General features: G+C 40.6%; 2 protein-coding genes and 1 long non-coding RNA gene across 4 annotated transcripts in view; all 3 read left to right on the top strand.

Annotated features, from left to right (window-relative positions):
• Positions 1-15,167, top strand: part of LOC113010425 (butyrophilin subfamily 1 member A1-like) — a 30,437-nt gene extending 15,270 nt beyond the window's left edge. The window contains exons 1-3 of one of the 2 annotated variants that reach the window (XM_080299070.1): positions 10,837-11,054; positions 12,571-12,903; positions 13,142-15,167. In XM_080299070.1, coding sequence (XP_080155196.1) covers positions 10,988-11,054; positions 12,571-12,903; positions 13,142-13,320 — 579 coding nt within the window. In that variant the 5' untranslated portion in view covers positions 10,837-10,987 and the 3' untranslated portion in view covers positions 13,321-15,167. Of the gene's footprint in view, positions 1-10,836; positions 11,055-12,570; positions 12,904-13,141 lie in introns of those variants that run through there. The other variant, XM_080299069.1, reaches the window with a different exon arrangement.
• On the top strand, positions 399-1,572 carry LOC145425766 (uncharacterized). Its single transcript, XR_013906507.1, has 2 exons — positions 399-734; positions 854-1,572. It is a non-coding gene; the product is annotated as an uncharacterized LOC145425766 (long non-coding RNA).
• Positions 3,877-9,200, top strand: LOC145425735 (programmed cell death 1 ligand 1-like). The gene is made up of 3 exons (XM_080299071.1): positions 3,877-4,302; positions 7,087-7,425; positions 7,543-9,200. Exons 1-3 carry the CDS (start codon positions 4,230-4,232, stop codon positions 7,710-7,712), a joined length of 582 nt encoding a protein of 193 aa, XP_080155197.1. The 5' UTR covers positions 3,877-4,229; the 3' UTR covers positions 7,713-9,200.
• Positions 15,168-18,083: the final 2,916 nt, after the last annotated feature.

Raw genomic sequence — 18,083 nt, forward strand, 5'->3', positions numbered from 1 at the left:
ACCACTGCTCTCACTGTCTTTGGAATATCTGCAGGAGATTCAGCTCCCACATACCAACAGGACCCTAATATTGATTTATAATATTTCACCTTAGTCTTGCTCAGTTTTTTTTCCATTCTCTGCGCTCTACAGTGTTTATATGGCTGCTGTCTAAATCACAGATCCATAACTCTAATTTCAAAGGACATAAACACTGATTACATACAAACAGGAGTCAAACATGATAAACTGCATCAAAGGTTTTGGTGACTTTGTCCCAAAATAAAGTCCAAGAAGGTTTTTCTTTCTGTCCTCTTTGTCAGCAGATCTCACTGGTCTCTGATCCTCTCTCTGATTGGCTGCTGTAGAAGTGAACAATTGCACTTTAACCTCTCTGCTCCGTGTTGTTTCACTCTCAGAACAGAAAACCGTCACAGCTAATTCTGGACAGAAGAAGGTCACTCTGACATGTGGAGCTCTAAACAAAAACATCATAGTTGTAGAGTGGAGCAGAGCTGACCTGGGAGATAAATATGTGCTTGTTTACCGGGACGGGCACTTTCTTCCAGACGACCAGCATCCATCTTTTAAGAACCGGGTGGATCTGCAGGACAGACAGATGAAGGATGGAGACGTGTCTTTGATTCTGAAGGATGTGAACACTGCTGATAGTGGAACATATGAGTGTCGTGTTCAGAGAGATGGAGAGGACAGGAAGCTCATCAGCATCATCTATCTGAGAGTTGATCCTCCAGGTGAGCAGAGTTCAGTGTGTGTGATCAGAGGTGAAGCTGCTCCCTGTCGTTGGATTCTGTGCTGTTCTTCACTCATTACCTACATGAATGCTGACATCTCTCCTGTTTCCCTCCTGCAGTTCAGCCAGAACACACAAAGGATGAAGGGAAGGAGGATATCGCTGGTCGACTTAAAATCAGTCTGTCATTTATTGGTGGGATTGTTTCAGATTTTATTTTATATTCAGTGAAGGTGAAGCTGCTTCCTGATTGTTAGACTTTACCTGATTGCTGACACATCTCCTGTTTCTCCTGCAGGTAACACAAAGGATGGATCTAAAGGACTGATGAATTATGTGTATGGTTCTGGTGTGTTTCTTCTTCTTCTTCTTTTTCTTGTTGTCACTGCTGCTCCTGTTTGTCGTTGGATTTTCATCTTCAGAAAATTGAGTCGGGGTCTCCAGATAAAACTCACCAAATAAAAATCCAATAATCAGGATCAAATAATAATCCTAAACTAGAGCTCAGGAGGTTAAACTGAGTCAGACCAACTGTGTTGATGAAGAGATGAACTTTAATCCTGCAGAACTTCAGTCACAACGCAGGTTTTCAACAGGATGAAACCAAAGAGTTTTGTGTGAGTTTTATAAATGTGGGATGTTAAATGATACAAAATATGTTTAAATACTGAATAAACTCAAATAAAAGATTTTGACAGATGTATATAAACTTGGTTAAAATGATTTTATATAAAGTTGGACTGTAGGAGAGAAGCTGCTGCTGTCTGAGCCATAATCTGACTGTTTTATTTTAAACAAAGACGTGATTTCTAATAAAGAGATCTGTTATTCAGGGTTCACTTTCTGTGTGGTCTACAGTGCTGTGAAACAGCACGTGTCTCCTAAACTGAATAACTGGTTGTGCGAGCAACAATCAGTCTTTTTGATAACCTGCACTGATCGATGCTGATCTTCGGAGGCCTGTTTCACTACACTTTCCTGAGCATGAACACCACTGTGCCACGTGTTCTCCATGTGTGGATAACGACTCTCATCATACTTCACTGGAGTCCCAGAGCCTCCGAAATGAATCTGTGACCTTCCCAGTCTGATAGATGTCAGTGACTTTGTTTCTCAGCTCTTCTGTAGATCGTGGCTTGTCGGACACGTTCTACTTCAGTGACTCTTGATTCAGCAAGTCTGTCAGCTTCATGTCTATTTTAACTGTTAAAGACAAAATGCCAAAATATAATATCCAAAATTAATGTTTGATGTTATGAGATAATAAAGTGTGACAAATATGGAAGTAAGAAATCAGTGGGGAGGCTGATACTTAATATGAAACAGCTCATCTCATAAAGTCACCAGCAGAGGGCGATGAGGAGCTGACCTCCTGGTTAAAAGGTCAAGCTGATGCAAGCTCATCCATGCAATGCTTTCCCATCTCTTCAAATACAAAGTAACTTCTCACTAATGTGTAACAACTGTCCATGACTGATAGTCAAATAAGTGTTTTCCTGTCAAAATATGCTTTTACAGCATTGACAGTGTGTTTACACGAGGTTCCTATGAGTAAATTCCTTTTTATGCCTTAATAATTCATGGGTCGGGTACTAGGAATGTGTTAAAAATAGGTTTAAGAGATAAAAAATTTAATCTGGAGAAATATTGTTCACTTTAAAATGAAAAGTTTGAGTGCTTGGAGGCAACAAAGATAGAAAATAAGGCTGGCTCAAGACTTAAATCAGAGTTCAGTGTTATTATTGATGTATTTTAGAATGGCTTTATCACATGAATCTTCATGAATTCAGTGATCCAACAGTGTTTGCACAAAAAGTGGAAAGACCTCATCAGAGGAAGAGGGCGGGCTTCACTTGGTGTCAGTGACAGAAATTAAACTCATTATATCGACACAGCTGAGAGTCTGAAACATGAAATTTTAACATGTTCGTCGTTTCAGTCATGTGTAGCTGTCTTTAAACTTTTGTGCTGTACATAGTGACCGTTACTGTCTGAGCTGTTTGTGGTATAAACAAGAAACTCAAGAAGCTTTTTTTCTTTTTCTTGGGGAAAAGGAAAAAAAGTTGCTTATCTTAAAAAGAGGAAGTTAAACGTCGGAGTCGTCCATAAACAGGCCATGAATCTAAAGCTGTCTAATTAAATGTGATCTGTTTTAAAATACGATTAATAAATATATTGAGTGAACTCACTCCAGTGTTTTCTCTTTAATTTACTTTAATCATATTTATGTGACACCAACTATTTAAATTCTGTCTGTCTGATTGTAACTGAACCTGAACGTCTGACCAATCTGTGACCTGTGGAGACACGAGCCTCGAACCGTTCATAAGTGTTTGGAAAATCATAGTTTTGTAATTTTTGTAGGGCTTTAATAAAAGTCTTGCATTATATTATTAAGATCATGTGATTTAAAATAGTCCAGCTGCTCACATCTGCTCCTTTATTCTTCTTTTCACGATGGCCGCGTCATCAGACTCTTACACGTCCTCGTAATGATCTTTAACCGTCATTAAAAAGAGGAAGGAGCTCATTACATTACCTTGAGAAGTTCGTTTTCACCTACATACCAGCTGGATTAACCCTTTATTTTTAAACATAAAAATGCTGATGAAGCCTTTAAAATAAATATTGTTTATGATCTGATGAAAACATCAACATTATAACAACAGTAATGGCTTCAAGGCCCACAGGCACATTCATACCTGTGGGCCTCAGTCTGACTCTGACACCGAGCTATGATTCTTTGGTGCATTCAGATACATTTTTATATAATTTATGTTTTATTCAACGCTGAGCTGTTACTTTGGGTTTTTTGTAAAAGAAACAAACTAAATGGTATAGATGCTAGTCTGCCTCTGTATCTGCCTGCTTGCATGGTGTGCCCATTATTCGGCTCACTTCTGGTTCCCTCTCTATATACGGCCCCCGCCACTACACGCTGTTCTTCTTGTCTTCGTGTCCCTCCCTTAATTCATTCACTTCTCATATGTACACGAGGATCTGCCCGGCCGGGAGCAGCCACCCCCTGAGGCCTTCCCCACACTGCAGCCTCAGTTCACGCTGAAGTCATCATCGAGTAGAAATGCTGTCAAACCTAAAACGAGGGCGTGGTCTCAGCAGGCTGAGCAGGTTTTCTTTGTGTTGTGTTTCCAGCAGATTTAAAGACTCAGACTTGAATGTAGGACGACGATATTTGATATTTTTTCTAAATTGCCGAATGAACACATGAACACTCCTGTTGTAAAGACACTCAGTTTGTGCTTCATTCAGTGGGTTTCTAAGCTGCCGTTTTAAAAGTACTGCTCAAGAATCTAATTCACACTGAAAACAGTGTCTCGCGCCTCGGCAGTGACGTCACTGTGATGCGGCGTAAACGCCTCAAAAGCACACTGATTAGTGGGTGCATGTTAATTAGTTCTGTTTATACCTGCACCATAAAGGATCCACGGGTCGTGTTTTTCCGGTATATTTTAGACGTATACCGAGTTAAACTAGAATGACTCTGTTAACATCAGCGTGTCTCTGCGTGGCTCTGCTGTTCGTCTGTGTCGTGGATTTGGCTTCCTCAGGTGAGCGCTCCTTCAGGTACTGCTTCCTTTTTCTTCATGAACATCGCTCTCCTTTACTGTCAAACTGTCAAATCCCCCCCCCGAGACCCCGCCTGTGCATTATGTCCTGGTAGTGGACAAAAACGGTTAGGCCGAAATATACTGTTTTGTTTTTAGAAGGATATATTTATTTTAAAAAGAGTGTACGCAGCTTGTGTAAGCTGCTTCAGGACACCTGAGCTACGAGGCAGGGGTTCGGTCTGGTAAACAAGAAGCCCCTCTGCCCTCCTTTCCTGTCACTTTATCCAGACCACCATAAATGACGTCACAAGCTAAAGGAAAGGTGTGCAGGAGAACTTGCACAGTAATGATGAAGGAACTGACCTCACAGCCATTGTGCCAGTCATTGTGCCTTCACTGGGCTGGTTTCAGTCATTATGCAAACGTACTGTTTATAAGATTGAAACCTGCAGTGAGCTGAGACTGAAGGAGTCACCTGGATGAGTGACCAAACGTTTCTCCCACTGAAAACGCTACATCCACGTGAACCGAATCAACTTTTGGGATGTGCAGGAGACTTTGAGGAGATGGTAAATGGCCTGTATTTGTAAAGCGCTTTTCTAGTCCCTAAGGACCCCAAAGCGCTTTACACATTCAGTCATCCACCCATTCACACACTGATTGCAGCTACATTGTAGCCACAGCCACCCTGGGGCGCACTGACAGAGGCGAGGCTGCCGGACACTGGCGCCACCGGGCCCTCTGACCTCCACCAGTAGGCAACGGGTGAAGTGTCTTGCCCAAGGACACAACGACCGAGACTGTCTAAGCCGGGCCTCGAACCGGCAACCTTCCGATTACAAGGCAAACTCCCAACTCTTGAGCCACGATCAGAGAAACTGACAGATTTGTAAATCATGTGGGTGTGGCTTGGGGTGTTCAGGCTTGTTTTCCTGTTTGCTTCGGTTGGTTTGTGCAGGTGTGAACACAGTAATCACACTCATGTGTGGACAACGACACCGAGACCGACTCCTTCAGAGGGTCTCGTTATGGTGTGAACGTGATCCCAACCAGCTGCCAGCGGCGCGTTACAGGTTTGGGTTAAAAACGTCCCGTGGCCACGTGTGCTTTATTTTTTCCAATACAGGGAGGAAGTACAGATGTGCAAAGGTCTGTGTGGGTCAGCAACCAGCCCTGAAACCACTCTGTTTCCTCACACAGCACACTACACCTGTAGTGTGCTCACCGTCTGTGAGTCTGACCAATGAGCGGGCTGAGCGTTCCCACGTGGTTTGTAGCGACGCCTTTTCTCTGTATGTAAACGAATCAAACCAGTTTACAAACTCAACAGCTGACATGCTGACTGTAGACTCCGCCCACCGTGTCCCACCTGATCCCGCTGGAGCAGAAACCGTGAAAGTTTCATTATAAGGTTGCGATTTTAAGGAGCAGGCTGAAAATTCAGCTCCCACACACTGACGGGACATTAAAGTAAAGGTCGTGATTTTACAGCTATGAAATGACACCATCGTAAAAACTGCAGCACAGCAACAAACAGGAGGAATGTGATGTTCAATCATCATGAACTTTATTTATGAGGGACTTTAACCTCTGAGAGAAGTGCTGAACACAGGATCAAATACGTCAGAATAAAATATAAATAAATAAAAGAAACACTTCAATTAAAATAATAACACACAATTAAAACTTTGTCTTCTCTGCTAAAGGACATAATAAACCTCGAAGCTCCTTTTTTACTATTTAGAGAATTCAGACAGTTCTGATCATGGCTGGAGAGACTTAAAGGTCACCTCACTCAGGTAGGCAAACTCACCAAGTACAGATGTGTGTGTCCAAACAGGATCAACAAACTGAAAGCAAAATAAGCTTTTGGATATTTTTGGCTTCCATTTAAACATTTTTGGGACAAATGATAAAATTTCAAATATAAAAATCCTGCTGAAGTAAATACTGTTTGTGATCTGATGGAAACATCCACATTACAACAACAATGATGGCTTCAAGCTGACATTCAGGCCTGTGAGACACAGTTAGACTGTCAGACACTGAGCCGTGACTCCATTCAAATGCACTTTTATATACTATATTTTATTTAATATTCAACACTGAACTATAAATTGTATTTTTAGTTAAACATTTTATTCAGTATTTTTATAAAAGTGTATTTTTTTAAACATTTAATACAACCTGTGAGAACACAGGCCTGTTTGTTTGTCCTCCACAGTGGAAAAAAGGCTGAAAATAATCATTTTAGCAGAACCTCATTTTATAAATTCTGCACTCAGCTTTCTAATGTCTTTGAAATTCAGCACAGCTTGTTTTTCCAGTTTTTCCTTGTTTCTTCTTTCCCGACACGCTCACTTTTAAATCCGTCTCCTCGTTGCTCTCTGTGTGTCTGACCTGAACCACTGCTCTCGCTGTCTTTGGAGTATCTGCAGGATATATAATATCTGACCTTAGTCTTGCTCTGTATTTCTCCCTTCTCCACACCTTCACTATCTATATGCTTGCTGTGTTATTCAGCAGGGAGATCCACAACTCGCTCAGTACTTCCATAAGATACAAGGACATAAACACTGATTACATACAAACAGGAGTCAAACCTGATAAACTCAGAGGTTTGGTGACTTTGTCCCAAAATAAAGTCCAAGAAGGTTTTTTTTTCTGTCCTCTGTGACAGCAGATCTCACTGGTCTCTGATCCTCACTCTGATTGGCTCCTGTAGAAGTGAACAGTTGTACTTTGACCTTTAACCTCTCTGCTCTGTGTTGTTTCCTCTTTCAGAGCAGAAAATCATCACAGCTGAGTCTGGACAGAACGTCACTCTGACATGTCGAGCTCCACAAGGCAAACCCATCAGAGCTGTGAAGTGGAGCAGAGCTGACCTGGGAGATAAATATGTGCTTTTGTACCGAGATGAGCTGTTTGATCAAACAAGCCAGCATCCATCTTTTAAGAACCGGGTGGATCTGCAGGACAGACAGATGAAGGATGGAGACGTGTCTTTGATTCTGAAGGATGTGACGATTAATGATGCTGGAACATACGAGTGTCGTGTCATTGTGGGAGAATCAGCATCATGGGAGATCATGGGAACCGTCAACATGAGTGTTCTTCCTCCAGGTGAGCAGAGTTCACTATGTGTGATCAGAGGTGAAGCTGCTTCCTGACGTTGGATTAGATTCTCTTCTATTCTTCACTCATCATGAATGCTGACACCCTCCTGTTTCTCTCCTGCAGGTCACCAGGGAGACACGGAGGATGGAGGGATAAAGGATATCCCTGTTGGACTTAAAATCGGTCTGTCATTTATTGGTGGGATTGTTTCAGGTTTTCTTTTGTGTTGTTTTGGGATCTTTCTTTGCATTTACTGCAATAATGATGCTGAGATTCAGAGTCAGGAGCTATAAGTCTCCTGACGACCATCACAAGGTTTAAAAAACCCTAAAATGAAAACACAGTTTAAAAACTGATGTTTGTTGAAAACGCCTACAGAAACACATTAAACACGTTAAATATTTTTCAATAACAACGATGGTTTAAAAACCCTTAAAAATATTCATATTAAGAAGGTAAAAAAAATCAATGGATTTATTAAACATATTAAAGCCAGTAGACAAAAATTCTGAGGAGGAGAGCTGAGAGGCACTGCCTTATTAAAAAAAAGACCTCATACTTACTATGTCATTTGATCGAGATTTAACCTACTAGTTAAGCTACTGCTTAATTTATACGTCTGCTGTTTATCTCTTTATATTGATCAAATTGTGTTTAAGTCAAAAACTGTCACCAGAAGAACACATAGCCACATATGCATAGGAGGAAAAAGGGCAATTCCTCACGTCTCAGAACAAGCACCGACATGTTTTTGTTCTTTTATTATTATTATTATTGTACTTGTTTCTTTTCTAATGTTTCCCTCAGTCATGTGCAGTTGACCAATAGGAGCACAGAGCAGTGATTGTCTCAGTTTTTCTGCAGAGTGCAGCTGTTACATGAGACCTGCAGACTGAGAATATTCTGCTTCCTGTGATTGTTGTGCACCAACATGCTGTATATAAATGTAGTGCTGGGAAACAGTGAACACCTCCTGAACTGAGTAACTGGTTGTGCCAGTTTGTTGGCAGCTGTCACGCTGATCTTTGAAGAACCGAGTTCAGTCACTCAAGCATCGACGGCTTATTTCACTACACTTTCCTAACCACGAAGCTTCACCACTGTTCCACGTTTTCTCCATGTGTGGATAACGACTCTCACCGTGCTTCACTGGAGAGTCACACTTCTTTACATCACGTTACATGAAACAGCTCAACTCATAAAGTAACCAGCAGGGGGCGATGAGGAGCTGATCCAATGCTTTCCCATCTCTTTAAATACAAAGTAGCTTCTTACTCATGTGTAACAGCTGTTCATGGCTGATAGTCAACTGTGTGCTGCTCCATCCAAATATGCTTCAACAGTGTGTTTACAGGAGGTACTGCATGGGGGACTCATCAGTTTTAACTAGATCATCAACAGCGACTGAAATGAAGCTCCACAACATGAAATTGTTCACTGATGAGACTTCAGTGAACAGCAGATGAATCAACTGAAGGCTCAGATGCATCTCTCAGGTCCTGTTTATATGCAGATAGTTGTTTTTGTAGGCCTGAAACTTCTTCGTTCCTCTTTCACTTGTCCAGTTTAATCAGATTTTTAAGGACCCACTGCACACTGTACTGAGATGCTCCAAGTTTTAAGATATCTGTTAAAGAATCAGATTGTCGGTGCAATTCTATTATTCTGTCTGTCAAACTGTCTTATCTTTGGCAGGTTCCCTAAATCTAACTAAAGAAATGGAAGCAAATGTGTTGTTGGGACAGGTTGCTTGTAATAAAGTCTCTGAAGTTACAGTTTAACGGTTCTTTGCTTATTTGAAAAATTGTTTAGAAACAAAACAGGTTCATCAATTTGAATTTTTATACCTGAATGATTCATGGATCAGGTGCAAGGACTGTTAAAAATGTGCGGGAAGGAGCCAAAGTCCAGAGACAAACCTTCATCCTGGAGAACTGTTGCTCAAGATCACTTTTTAAAGAATGTGCAACTGATTGGAGGCAAAATAGGGAGAAAATAGTGTCGGTGTGCTCATAATTATATATTAGAATAGCTTCATCACATGAATCTTAATGAAGTTAGTGATCGGCCACTGTTTGTATGAATGGAGGAAGAATACGTGCTCAGAGGAAGAGGGCGGGCTTTACTTGGTGTCAGTGACAGAAATGAAAAAAAGCTCAAATGAGTGAGAAGGACGATGAAGGAAACATCTGTGCTGTGTCTGCTCTGTAAGTAGAATCTCTGTGTTTGTTTGAATTCTTGTACTTTGACTGTCTGCTCTCCTGATAACTGATGATGGAGGAGAAGACATGAAAAACAAATCAGGCTGAGTTCAAGTACAAGAACAGTAAAACCAATAGAAAAAAAACTATAAAATAGATTCAGATAAACAGAATAACATACTATGCAAAATAGAAAGAATACTAGACGATAGAATAAGTACTATACAAATACTTTGTTACATTGGGAAAATTGCTCTTGGTGTCATACATATGTGTGAGTTTGAAACATGAAATGTGTAGCTGTCTTTAAAGCTTTGTGCTGCACATAGTGACCGTTACTCTCTGAGCTGTTTGTGGTTTAAACAGAAACTACAGGAACTCCATTTTTCTGTGTCTGGGGGAAGAAAGTTGCAGCTGTTTCATCAGAAAGCTGCTAAAAAAAAGAGGAAGTAAAATGTCTAAAACCTCCATAAACAGGCCATGAATCTAAAGCTGTTTAACGCTTTAAAGCCGGTCGGAGCGCGCACGCGAACTCACTCCAGTGTTTTGTTTTGTTTTGACTTTTTTATCATATTTATGTGGCACCAACATTTCCATCTGTCAGATTGTGAACGTTTACTCTGCTTTTCTAGTATTTCTACTCACTGACACCTTAATGTTACGTTCAGCTGAGCTTGAACCTGAACGTCTGACTAATCGGTGGCCTGTGGAGCCACGAGCCTCGGACCATCATCAGCAGCAGGTTTGTAGTTTTCAGTTACATGAGCGCAGTGATGGCGGCCATGTTTGAGGAATAACTTCTTCTGAGTTTATGTAACCAGACACAGGTTCATACACATGATTCAGCTTTAAACGACTAAAACTAATTTTGTTGTTTTTGTAGCTTTTTAACAAAAGTATTTGATTACGTTTTTAAGCTCATGTGATTAAAAATAGTTCAGCTGCTGTTTGTTTGAATCTGGAATAACAATTAACTTTTCTTTCAGACATTTCCAAATGTCAGGCCTTGCAGCGCAGTTTGAAATGTGAAAATCTTTCATTCTGTGTATTTGCTGCACCCACTTGAATCAAAGAGCAACCCCACTCATTCGGCTCACTTGTGGTTCCCTGTCTCTATATATGAACACCTCACCCTGATGTGAATAAATCAAAATGCTGCCTCACAGCACAGACCTGTGACAAGAACCAGAACATTTTTCTCCGAAACGCGCCAACGAGTGACGCGCAGTGACGTCATGGATTGCGGCGTTAAACAGAAAGTAGATTGATGAGTGTCAGTTTTTCGCCGTTTGTAGCTACTTGCGCTGCAGAGGATCAAACAGGTCGTGTTTCCCCGGTATGTTTTGGAGGTACCGAATAAAACTACAATGTTAACATCAGCCTGTCTCTGCTTAACTCTGCTGTTTGTCTGTGTCGTGGATTTGGCCTCGTCAGGTGAGCTCTCCTTCAGGTACTACTTTGTTTCAACTTCACGAACAAGGCTCTGAAACATTACGCTGCCTCTTAATGTAAAAATGTTGAATCTCCCCTAGACTGTGCCTTATGTCCATGTAGTGACCGAAAAATGCTTGTTAATTATCAGAAGGATGGATTAAATCTAATAAATTTTTTTAAAAAAAGTATACGCAGGTTGTGTAAGCTTTCTCAGGACACCTGAGCTACGGGGTGCGGTCAGGTAAACGAAAAGCCCCTGTCCCCTCCGTTCCCAATAACTTTACCCTGACTGCTAACGGCACTAAGGCAAGGTGTTTTTACTCTTTACTGACATCAAAGTCTTCTTTTCCTGTTTGGTTCGTGCAGGTGTGAACACAGTAATCACACTCAGGTGCAGCAACAACCCCACCGAGACCCTCAGGAGGAGGAGGTCTCAGTGCGGTTCGTTTATGGTGTGAACGTGATCCCAAACACCTGCACGGGCGCGTTACAGGTTTGAGTTAAAAACGTCCCGTTGCTATGTGTGCTTTATACTCTCAATACAAGGAGGAAGTACAGATATGCAAAGGTTACGTGAGGGTCAGCAACCAGCCCTGAAACGACTCTGTTTTCACTCACAGCACACTCACCTTCTGTGACATCTGACCAATGAGCGGTCTCAGCGTTCTCACGTGGTTTGTAGTGACGTATTATCTCTGTGCGAAAACAAATCAAACCAGTTTACAAACTCAACAGTTGACCTGCTGACTGTAGACTCCGCCCACCGTGTCCCACCTGATCCCGATGGAGCAGAAACGGTGAAAGTTTCCCTTAAAGAGGAAGAAATGTACAGCTCTGAAATGACATCATCATAAGAACTGCAGCACAGCAACACACAGGAGCAATGTGAGGTGAAATATGATGTTCAGTCATCTTCATATATTCTGATCTTCATTCAGAGGGATTCTGTGTGCAGAATCAATCATGTCAGAGATCTTTAACCTCTGATAGAAGTGCTGAGCATCCGAATAAAACATAAATAAATAAATAAATAAAACAAATTGAATAAAAAATAATAACACAAAATAACCACCTCCACAGGAGGAACTTCTCTCTGCCCTACAGCAGACACTCAGTCTTCAGCTCCCAGCCTGTCAAACTAGGCTGACTAAGAGTCGGCTCTCACATGCTGCTCTATTTGAGTGAGATTTGATCTTATTGAGATGTATAAGGAAATTAAAATGGGTATAATTTTAGCCAGGTTCTTATTTGATAAATTATCAATCAATCAATCAATCCTTTATTTATATAGCACATTTAAAGACCAAAGTGCTTCTCAATAGTAAAATTATTCACTCAGCTTTGCAGAGTTTTGGTGACTTTGTCCCAAAATAAAGTCCAAGAAGGTTTTTTTTTTCTGTCTTCTGTGTCAGCAGAGCTCTCTGGTCTTTGATCCTCTCTCTGATTGGCTGCTGTAGAAGTCAAGAGTTGTACTTTGACCTTTAACCTCTCTGCTCTGTTTTGTTTCCTCTTTCAGACCAGAAAAACATCACAGCTGAGTCGGGACAGGATGTAGTTCTACCATGTCGAGTACCATCAAACAAAACCATCAGAGCTGTGAAGTGGAGCAGAGCTGACATGGGAGATAAATATGTGCTTTTGTACCGGGATGATCAGCTGGATCAAGACAACCAGCATCCATCTTTTAAGAACCGGGTGGATCTGCAAGACAGACAGATGAAGGATGGAGACGCGTCTTTGATTCTGAAGAATGTGACGATTGATGATGGTGGATCATACAATTGTAATATCTTCAACGGAGAGACAAGATCATGGGAGAGCATCAACACCGTCAGCCTGACTGTTTCAGGTGAGTGAGTAGAGTTGAGTGTGTGTGTGATCAGAGGTGAAGCTGCTTCCTGCTTGTTGATGTTTGTTTCTAAAGATGTTGTTGATGAGACTTTGTAGAAAGCAGCTGGTCTGAGTGATGTGATCAGAGTGCAGTAGATAATGTCTGACAGCAGTTTGAAGAGGAAATGGATTCTGTTCTGTTCTTCACTCATCACCTACCTGACAGCTGACACCTCACACCTGTTTCTCACCTGCAGGTCACACGGGAGGAGACAAACAGGATGGACCTGTTGGACTGATTGTTGGACTGATTGCTGGCCTGTCAGTTTCTGCTGTTCTTCTTGTTGCTGTTGTTGGATTTTTGATCTACAGAAAACATAAACAACAACAGAGTCAGGATTCACACCAGCCTCCTGTTGAATTTAAGCCTGTTTGAAACATCTCAGAGTTTGTTTTTATACAGCTGAACTCCTGCTGATCCAGACTCTCAGTACTGTTATTGTTACATGTGGAACATTCAGGACTTCATAATTCAAACAAAGAAAAGTTACATATCTGAGAATAAGATCAGTGATATTCAACAACAAAAACCATTTTATGTGACAAACATCTTCTTTGTCTCTGATGTCGACAGAAATAAGTTTGTTCACAGTGATGAATTCAGCGTCGTCTCTGTCACAATATCAGAATCAGTGAGTTTGTGTCATCTTCAGGTTCAGCTGTTTGTGAGGTCAGACTCAGACTGATCCTCGTGTTTAGATGTTACACAATAATTACAGACACTGACTGACAACACAAACACAACACAAAGTGCTCAGGCTCCATTTATCAGCTAGAACTGAACGACTGAATAATCTGATATTATTATGAAACCAAAGAGAAATGTGTTACATGGAGCTGCAGAGTCACATGTTTCCTCTGATCTATGAAGCCTTAACTTGTTCCTCCATGAAGGAGACTCTTCAGTTTAAACATGTCAAGATTATTTATTATTGATTTTTAAATGAGCTTGTTTATCGATAAAGTTTTACACGTGTTGCTCTTGAATGTTTGTCTTTGCTTCCTGTGGCTGTAAATGTTTTTCTGACCTGCTGTTTGAGTGTGAGCAGATTTGATCTCACCTTGAGTGTAACAATGTGAATATTTGTACATTTAACCTGATATTATTACATCCTGTGATCTGTGGAAGCTCAGTAGCCCCTCTCAGAGATAGGAGATAAATAACAGAGCTGAAACCCTGGCAGTTCATGTAAACATGTTACAGACTGCAGTTTTGTGTATTAACTTCTTTGTGCCTACCATGTGAAACAAGCATGTTAAATAAGAACATTGTTAAATTATTGGAATGTTAAAGAGTTACAAGCTGAAGCTGTTCTTTTGTACTGTGAAGTGATAAACCAGATGTATTTCATGACAGACTTTCTGCTTTAGTGCTACTAAAACATGCTGTTCTCCTGTAAAGTGCAAGAACAGATTCTGTTCATATCCACAGCATAAACATAATCTCTGAAAGATCGGCGGGTCTGTCTGTCAGTCACAGATGGACAGTTTGATCATTTTAAACACACTCAAATAACATATTCATGAAAAAATAGCTTTTTAAAGAGTCCTCCTCCTGCTGTATATTTCAGTGTTGGCTTATTTTGCATGCTGAAGGTTGCTAATTCTTTTGCAGCTTCCAATTGTAATCCAACCCGTGGATTCAGTATAGTGTGTGTTACATTATTAGGATCAATGATTTTGTTTTAGCTGCCAAGTTCACGTTCATGTCAGTGTCGAAATTTATTTTCTTTGCATTTGTTGTACTTTGTTAGATTATAATATTATTTTATGCCATGTTATACCCCTAATTAAAGATTGTGAATTATTATGTAGTTTTAGTTTGCATTATTCTCCTGAATTAGAAGAAGCTGATAACTATTACATTAGTTAAACTGATTTGCATTACATTAAACTGCTGACTTGTTGTGAATGAATGATATTGTTTTATGATGCATTATACTGCTGAGTTATAAGAAATCTAATTTGTCTGAGTAGAAGAGAACAGAGTGTGCTGGAGTTTTCTGCCCCATCTCAGCAGGAGCAGATAAACAGGGAGCCAAGGTCGTAGCTCAGGCGCTGTGTGAGAGAAAGCATGTGAATGTTTAGGCTTTGTATGATAAGGTGGAGGCACCAGAGGCTATAAAAGTTTGAGCAATGCTCCACCATTTTGAGATTTTGAGGCTGTCTGCATCAGTGTCCATCTCCCACGCGTGTGATCATTAAAATCATCGTTTGACTCAACCCGGCCGGACCAGTGTTGTTATTGTGGTTTTTTCTCTTGTCTCCATCCCCAATATTTTGAACCTTAACAACTTCTAGAACATCCAGGTTTTTGTAGTTTCAAACAAAGAAAAGTTAGCAAATCTTGACATTAAAAAATTGTACAATTTTCTAAATATTTTGTTATGGCCGATCCGTATTTTTGCATGATCGGGTAAATGCTTTACCAGAAAGGGGCAGTATAGGCACACAGGTGTAGGCAAGAGCCTGTTATTATAATTTACCAAGTACTCAAATCATTTGAGGAGAGCTGCCATTAACAGATGTGGCTGTGACTTTCCTTAACTGCGGGGCCAACTTACTGAGGACATCATCTGATGTGCAGAGTTAGCATTGGATATAAAACTACGTGTGTTTGCCCACCTCTGGCTTAAACAAGTCTCTAGTCGCTATTTCTGCTGGGTTAATAATTATTAGGAGCAGAGTCTTTGACCTACAAGGTCCAGATTTCCTGTACAGGAGTAGCTGGGATCTGATTTATTTATTTAAAAAACAAAAAACAAACTGCGGAAGTATCACTGTTGAGCTGCTTGTGTCCATGGCCAACAGCTCCCTCTAGTGGCCAAATATAAACATGTGTGAGGATGGTGTTCATGTAAAATGTGAATCATAGTGTTCCAGTCAGTCATCAGTGTGTCTCTGCACAGCTGTAATTAAAATGTGTTCAGAGGGCCTCAGTGTCTGAATGGTTCCAGTTCAGCTCCATAACAGCAGCGTCCCTGGTTTGATTCCTGTGTTTCAGCTCATATCTGCCTCTCTCACTGAGGGGGACGTCCACTACATGGACATGGATTTGTTCATCAACCAAACTACAGATCACTGAGAGCAGAGGACATTAGATGATTATATTTTATTATATCTTTTTTTCCCCCTTTGTGAACTGATAAATATCCAATTACACATATAAGGAAATCCAAATGAAAATACTTTATAACAGTGTGTACATTTATTAGTTTTGCCTTTTCATTTACATTCATGGTGGACGAGACAGGTTTTTTAAAAATTTTATATTTTAAAAATATACTTTTACACATGATAGGCTATTACCCACCACATTAAAAACCAATAGAAAGCTGGTGCTCAGAGGAAGAGGGCGGGCTTTACTTGGTGTCAGTGACAGAAATGAAAAAAAGCTCAAATGAGTGAGAAGGACGATGAAGGAAACATCTGTGCTGTGTCTGCTCTGTAAGTAGAATCTCTGTGTTTGTTTGAATTCTTGTACTTTGACTGTCTGCTCTCCTGATAACTCACCGGTTCCCAAACTCTTTTTGCTGGGCCCCCCTTTGTTTTACGGGAAAAATGTTCGACCACCCCCCTCCCGCGCGTGTGCGCGCGCACGCACAAACACCCTCCAACCACACAGCCATATTTTGCTCCATTGCGGTTTATTTCACACCTCAAACATTTAGCCAACAATTAAGCAAATACAAGTAATCTGCAATAAATTACAGGTAGTAATAAAATAAAATACTAACTACTAACACGGGTATTTTTGAAAACGCAGCTGTGTCGTCCACACGTAAACGGCGTTTCGAATCACCGAAAACGGAGATTTTTTTAAAACTCCTTTTTTGCGTTTATGTGTGGACGAGGAATACAGAGTTCCTCAGGCAATGTCAAAGGTATGTGCCTTTTTTCCACGTCAGCTGTGCGCCACATTATTTTTTACATGAGATGAATGGCAGATAGAGACAAAATACTGTTAATCTGACTATCTGCAGGTTTACACGCTTACATATACACGCAGTTACTGTCCCTCCATTTACAAAGGCAGAGGCGTCACGGTGTGTTTTAGATTATTTAACATGTAGTTGTTGTTTTTCCTGTGTAATAATATTCAACATTGCTATCAATACATTTTTCAAAAAAATGCCTCTCTGTGCAAAATAGGTTTAAAAACATAAACAGCTGTGGGATACTGTCTGTGATTTGAACTGAGGGAACAAATCGTGGCAGAATCAGCCTGATGTTATTTGTATCCCGCTGTAGAGCAGGGCGATATGACCAAAAATATTTATCACGATATACATTTGAAAATTTGCGATAACGACTGATGATATAATTGACACTAGACAAAATACTTTACAACTCCACAACTTTATTAGTGCAAAAAAAAAAAAACCATCAATGTATTTGCACTTTAACAAGCAGCTGTTTTTATTTGCATTAAAGTTATATAAAAATGTAACAGTGCAAATTCCTTGCTGACAGTTTAACCAAAAGGCATTTCCAGTGGAAATTGGCCGACATATCCTCAGCATAACCACGTATAATATCCACAAAACTTAGAAAGACCTTATACACACACAACACGGTAATATTATGTTGAAGCACAGTACGTATCACTCTGCGAGGCTCCTGCCTACGACAGCCGTAATGCTCCAACAATCCATCAAGCGGATTCGGTGCGGGTTCGTAGCTTAGCAAAGTTGTACTAAAACATTTGACAGATTTTCGAGCACCGTGTACGACATAAAATCGTTTCGAGGTCAGTAAACACAACCAGAATTCATACATAAGGCACACAGGATTATGAGGGGCACTGTCGATTTTCAGAAAAAATCAAAGGATTGATTTTAAGTGTGCCGTATTTTCCAAAGAACACGGTAATAACGACGGCCCGCTAGCATGCTCTACCAAAAATAGTGCTTAGTTGTTTATCTGACGGACGAAAGCTAAACCAGTTCCACACCACTGAAGTTTTAGCATTTTTACAAACCAATTCTGGGTCATCCGTTTCATTCAACGATTTGCTGTCGCCCTTCTCATTCTCTGTCGCCGCCATGCTTTTTCTGCCATGTGTGTATGAAAACAAAGGCACTGCGCATGCGCGTTTTACCCATGTTCTGTCGCGATATTTCATTTTCTTATCGTTGC

The sequence above is a fragment of the Astatotilapia calliptera genome, chromosome 3, assembly GCF_964374335.1.
Source record: "Astatotilapia calliptera chromosome 3, fAstCal68.1, whole genome shotgun sequence".
NCBI lineage: Eukaryota > Metazoa > Chordata > Actinopteri > Cichliformes > Cichlidae > Astatotilapia > Astatotilapia calliptera.

Excerpts from the sequence above, each read along its gene's own strand:
- LOC145425735 (XM_080299071.1), top strand. The coding sequence starts at position 4,230 with ATGACTCTGTTAACATCAGCGTGTCTCTGCGTGGCTCTGCTGTTCGTC. Across the intron at positions 4,303-7,086 it reads CGTGGATTTGGCTTCCTCAG|AGCAGAAAATCATCACAGCT; the intron begins GTGAGCGCTCCT and ends TTCCTCTTTCAG. Across the intron at positions 7,426-7,542 it reads CATGAGTGTTCTTCCTCCAG|GTCACCAGGGAGACACGGAG; the intron begins GTGAGCAGAGTT and ends TCTCTCCTGCAG.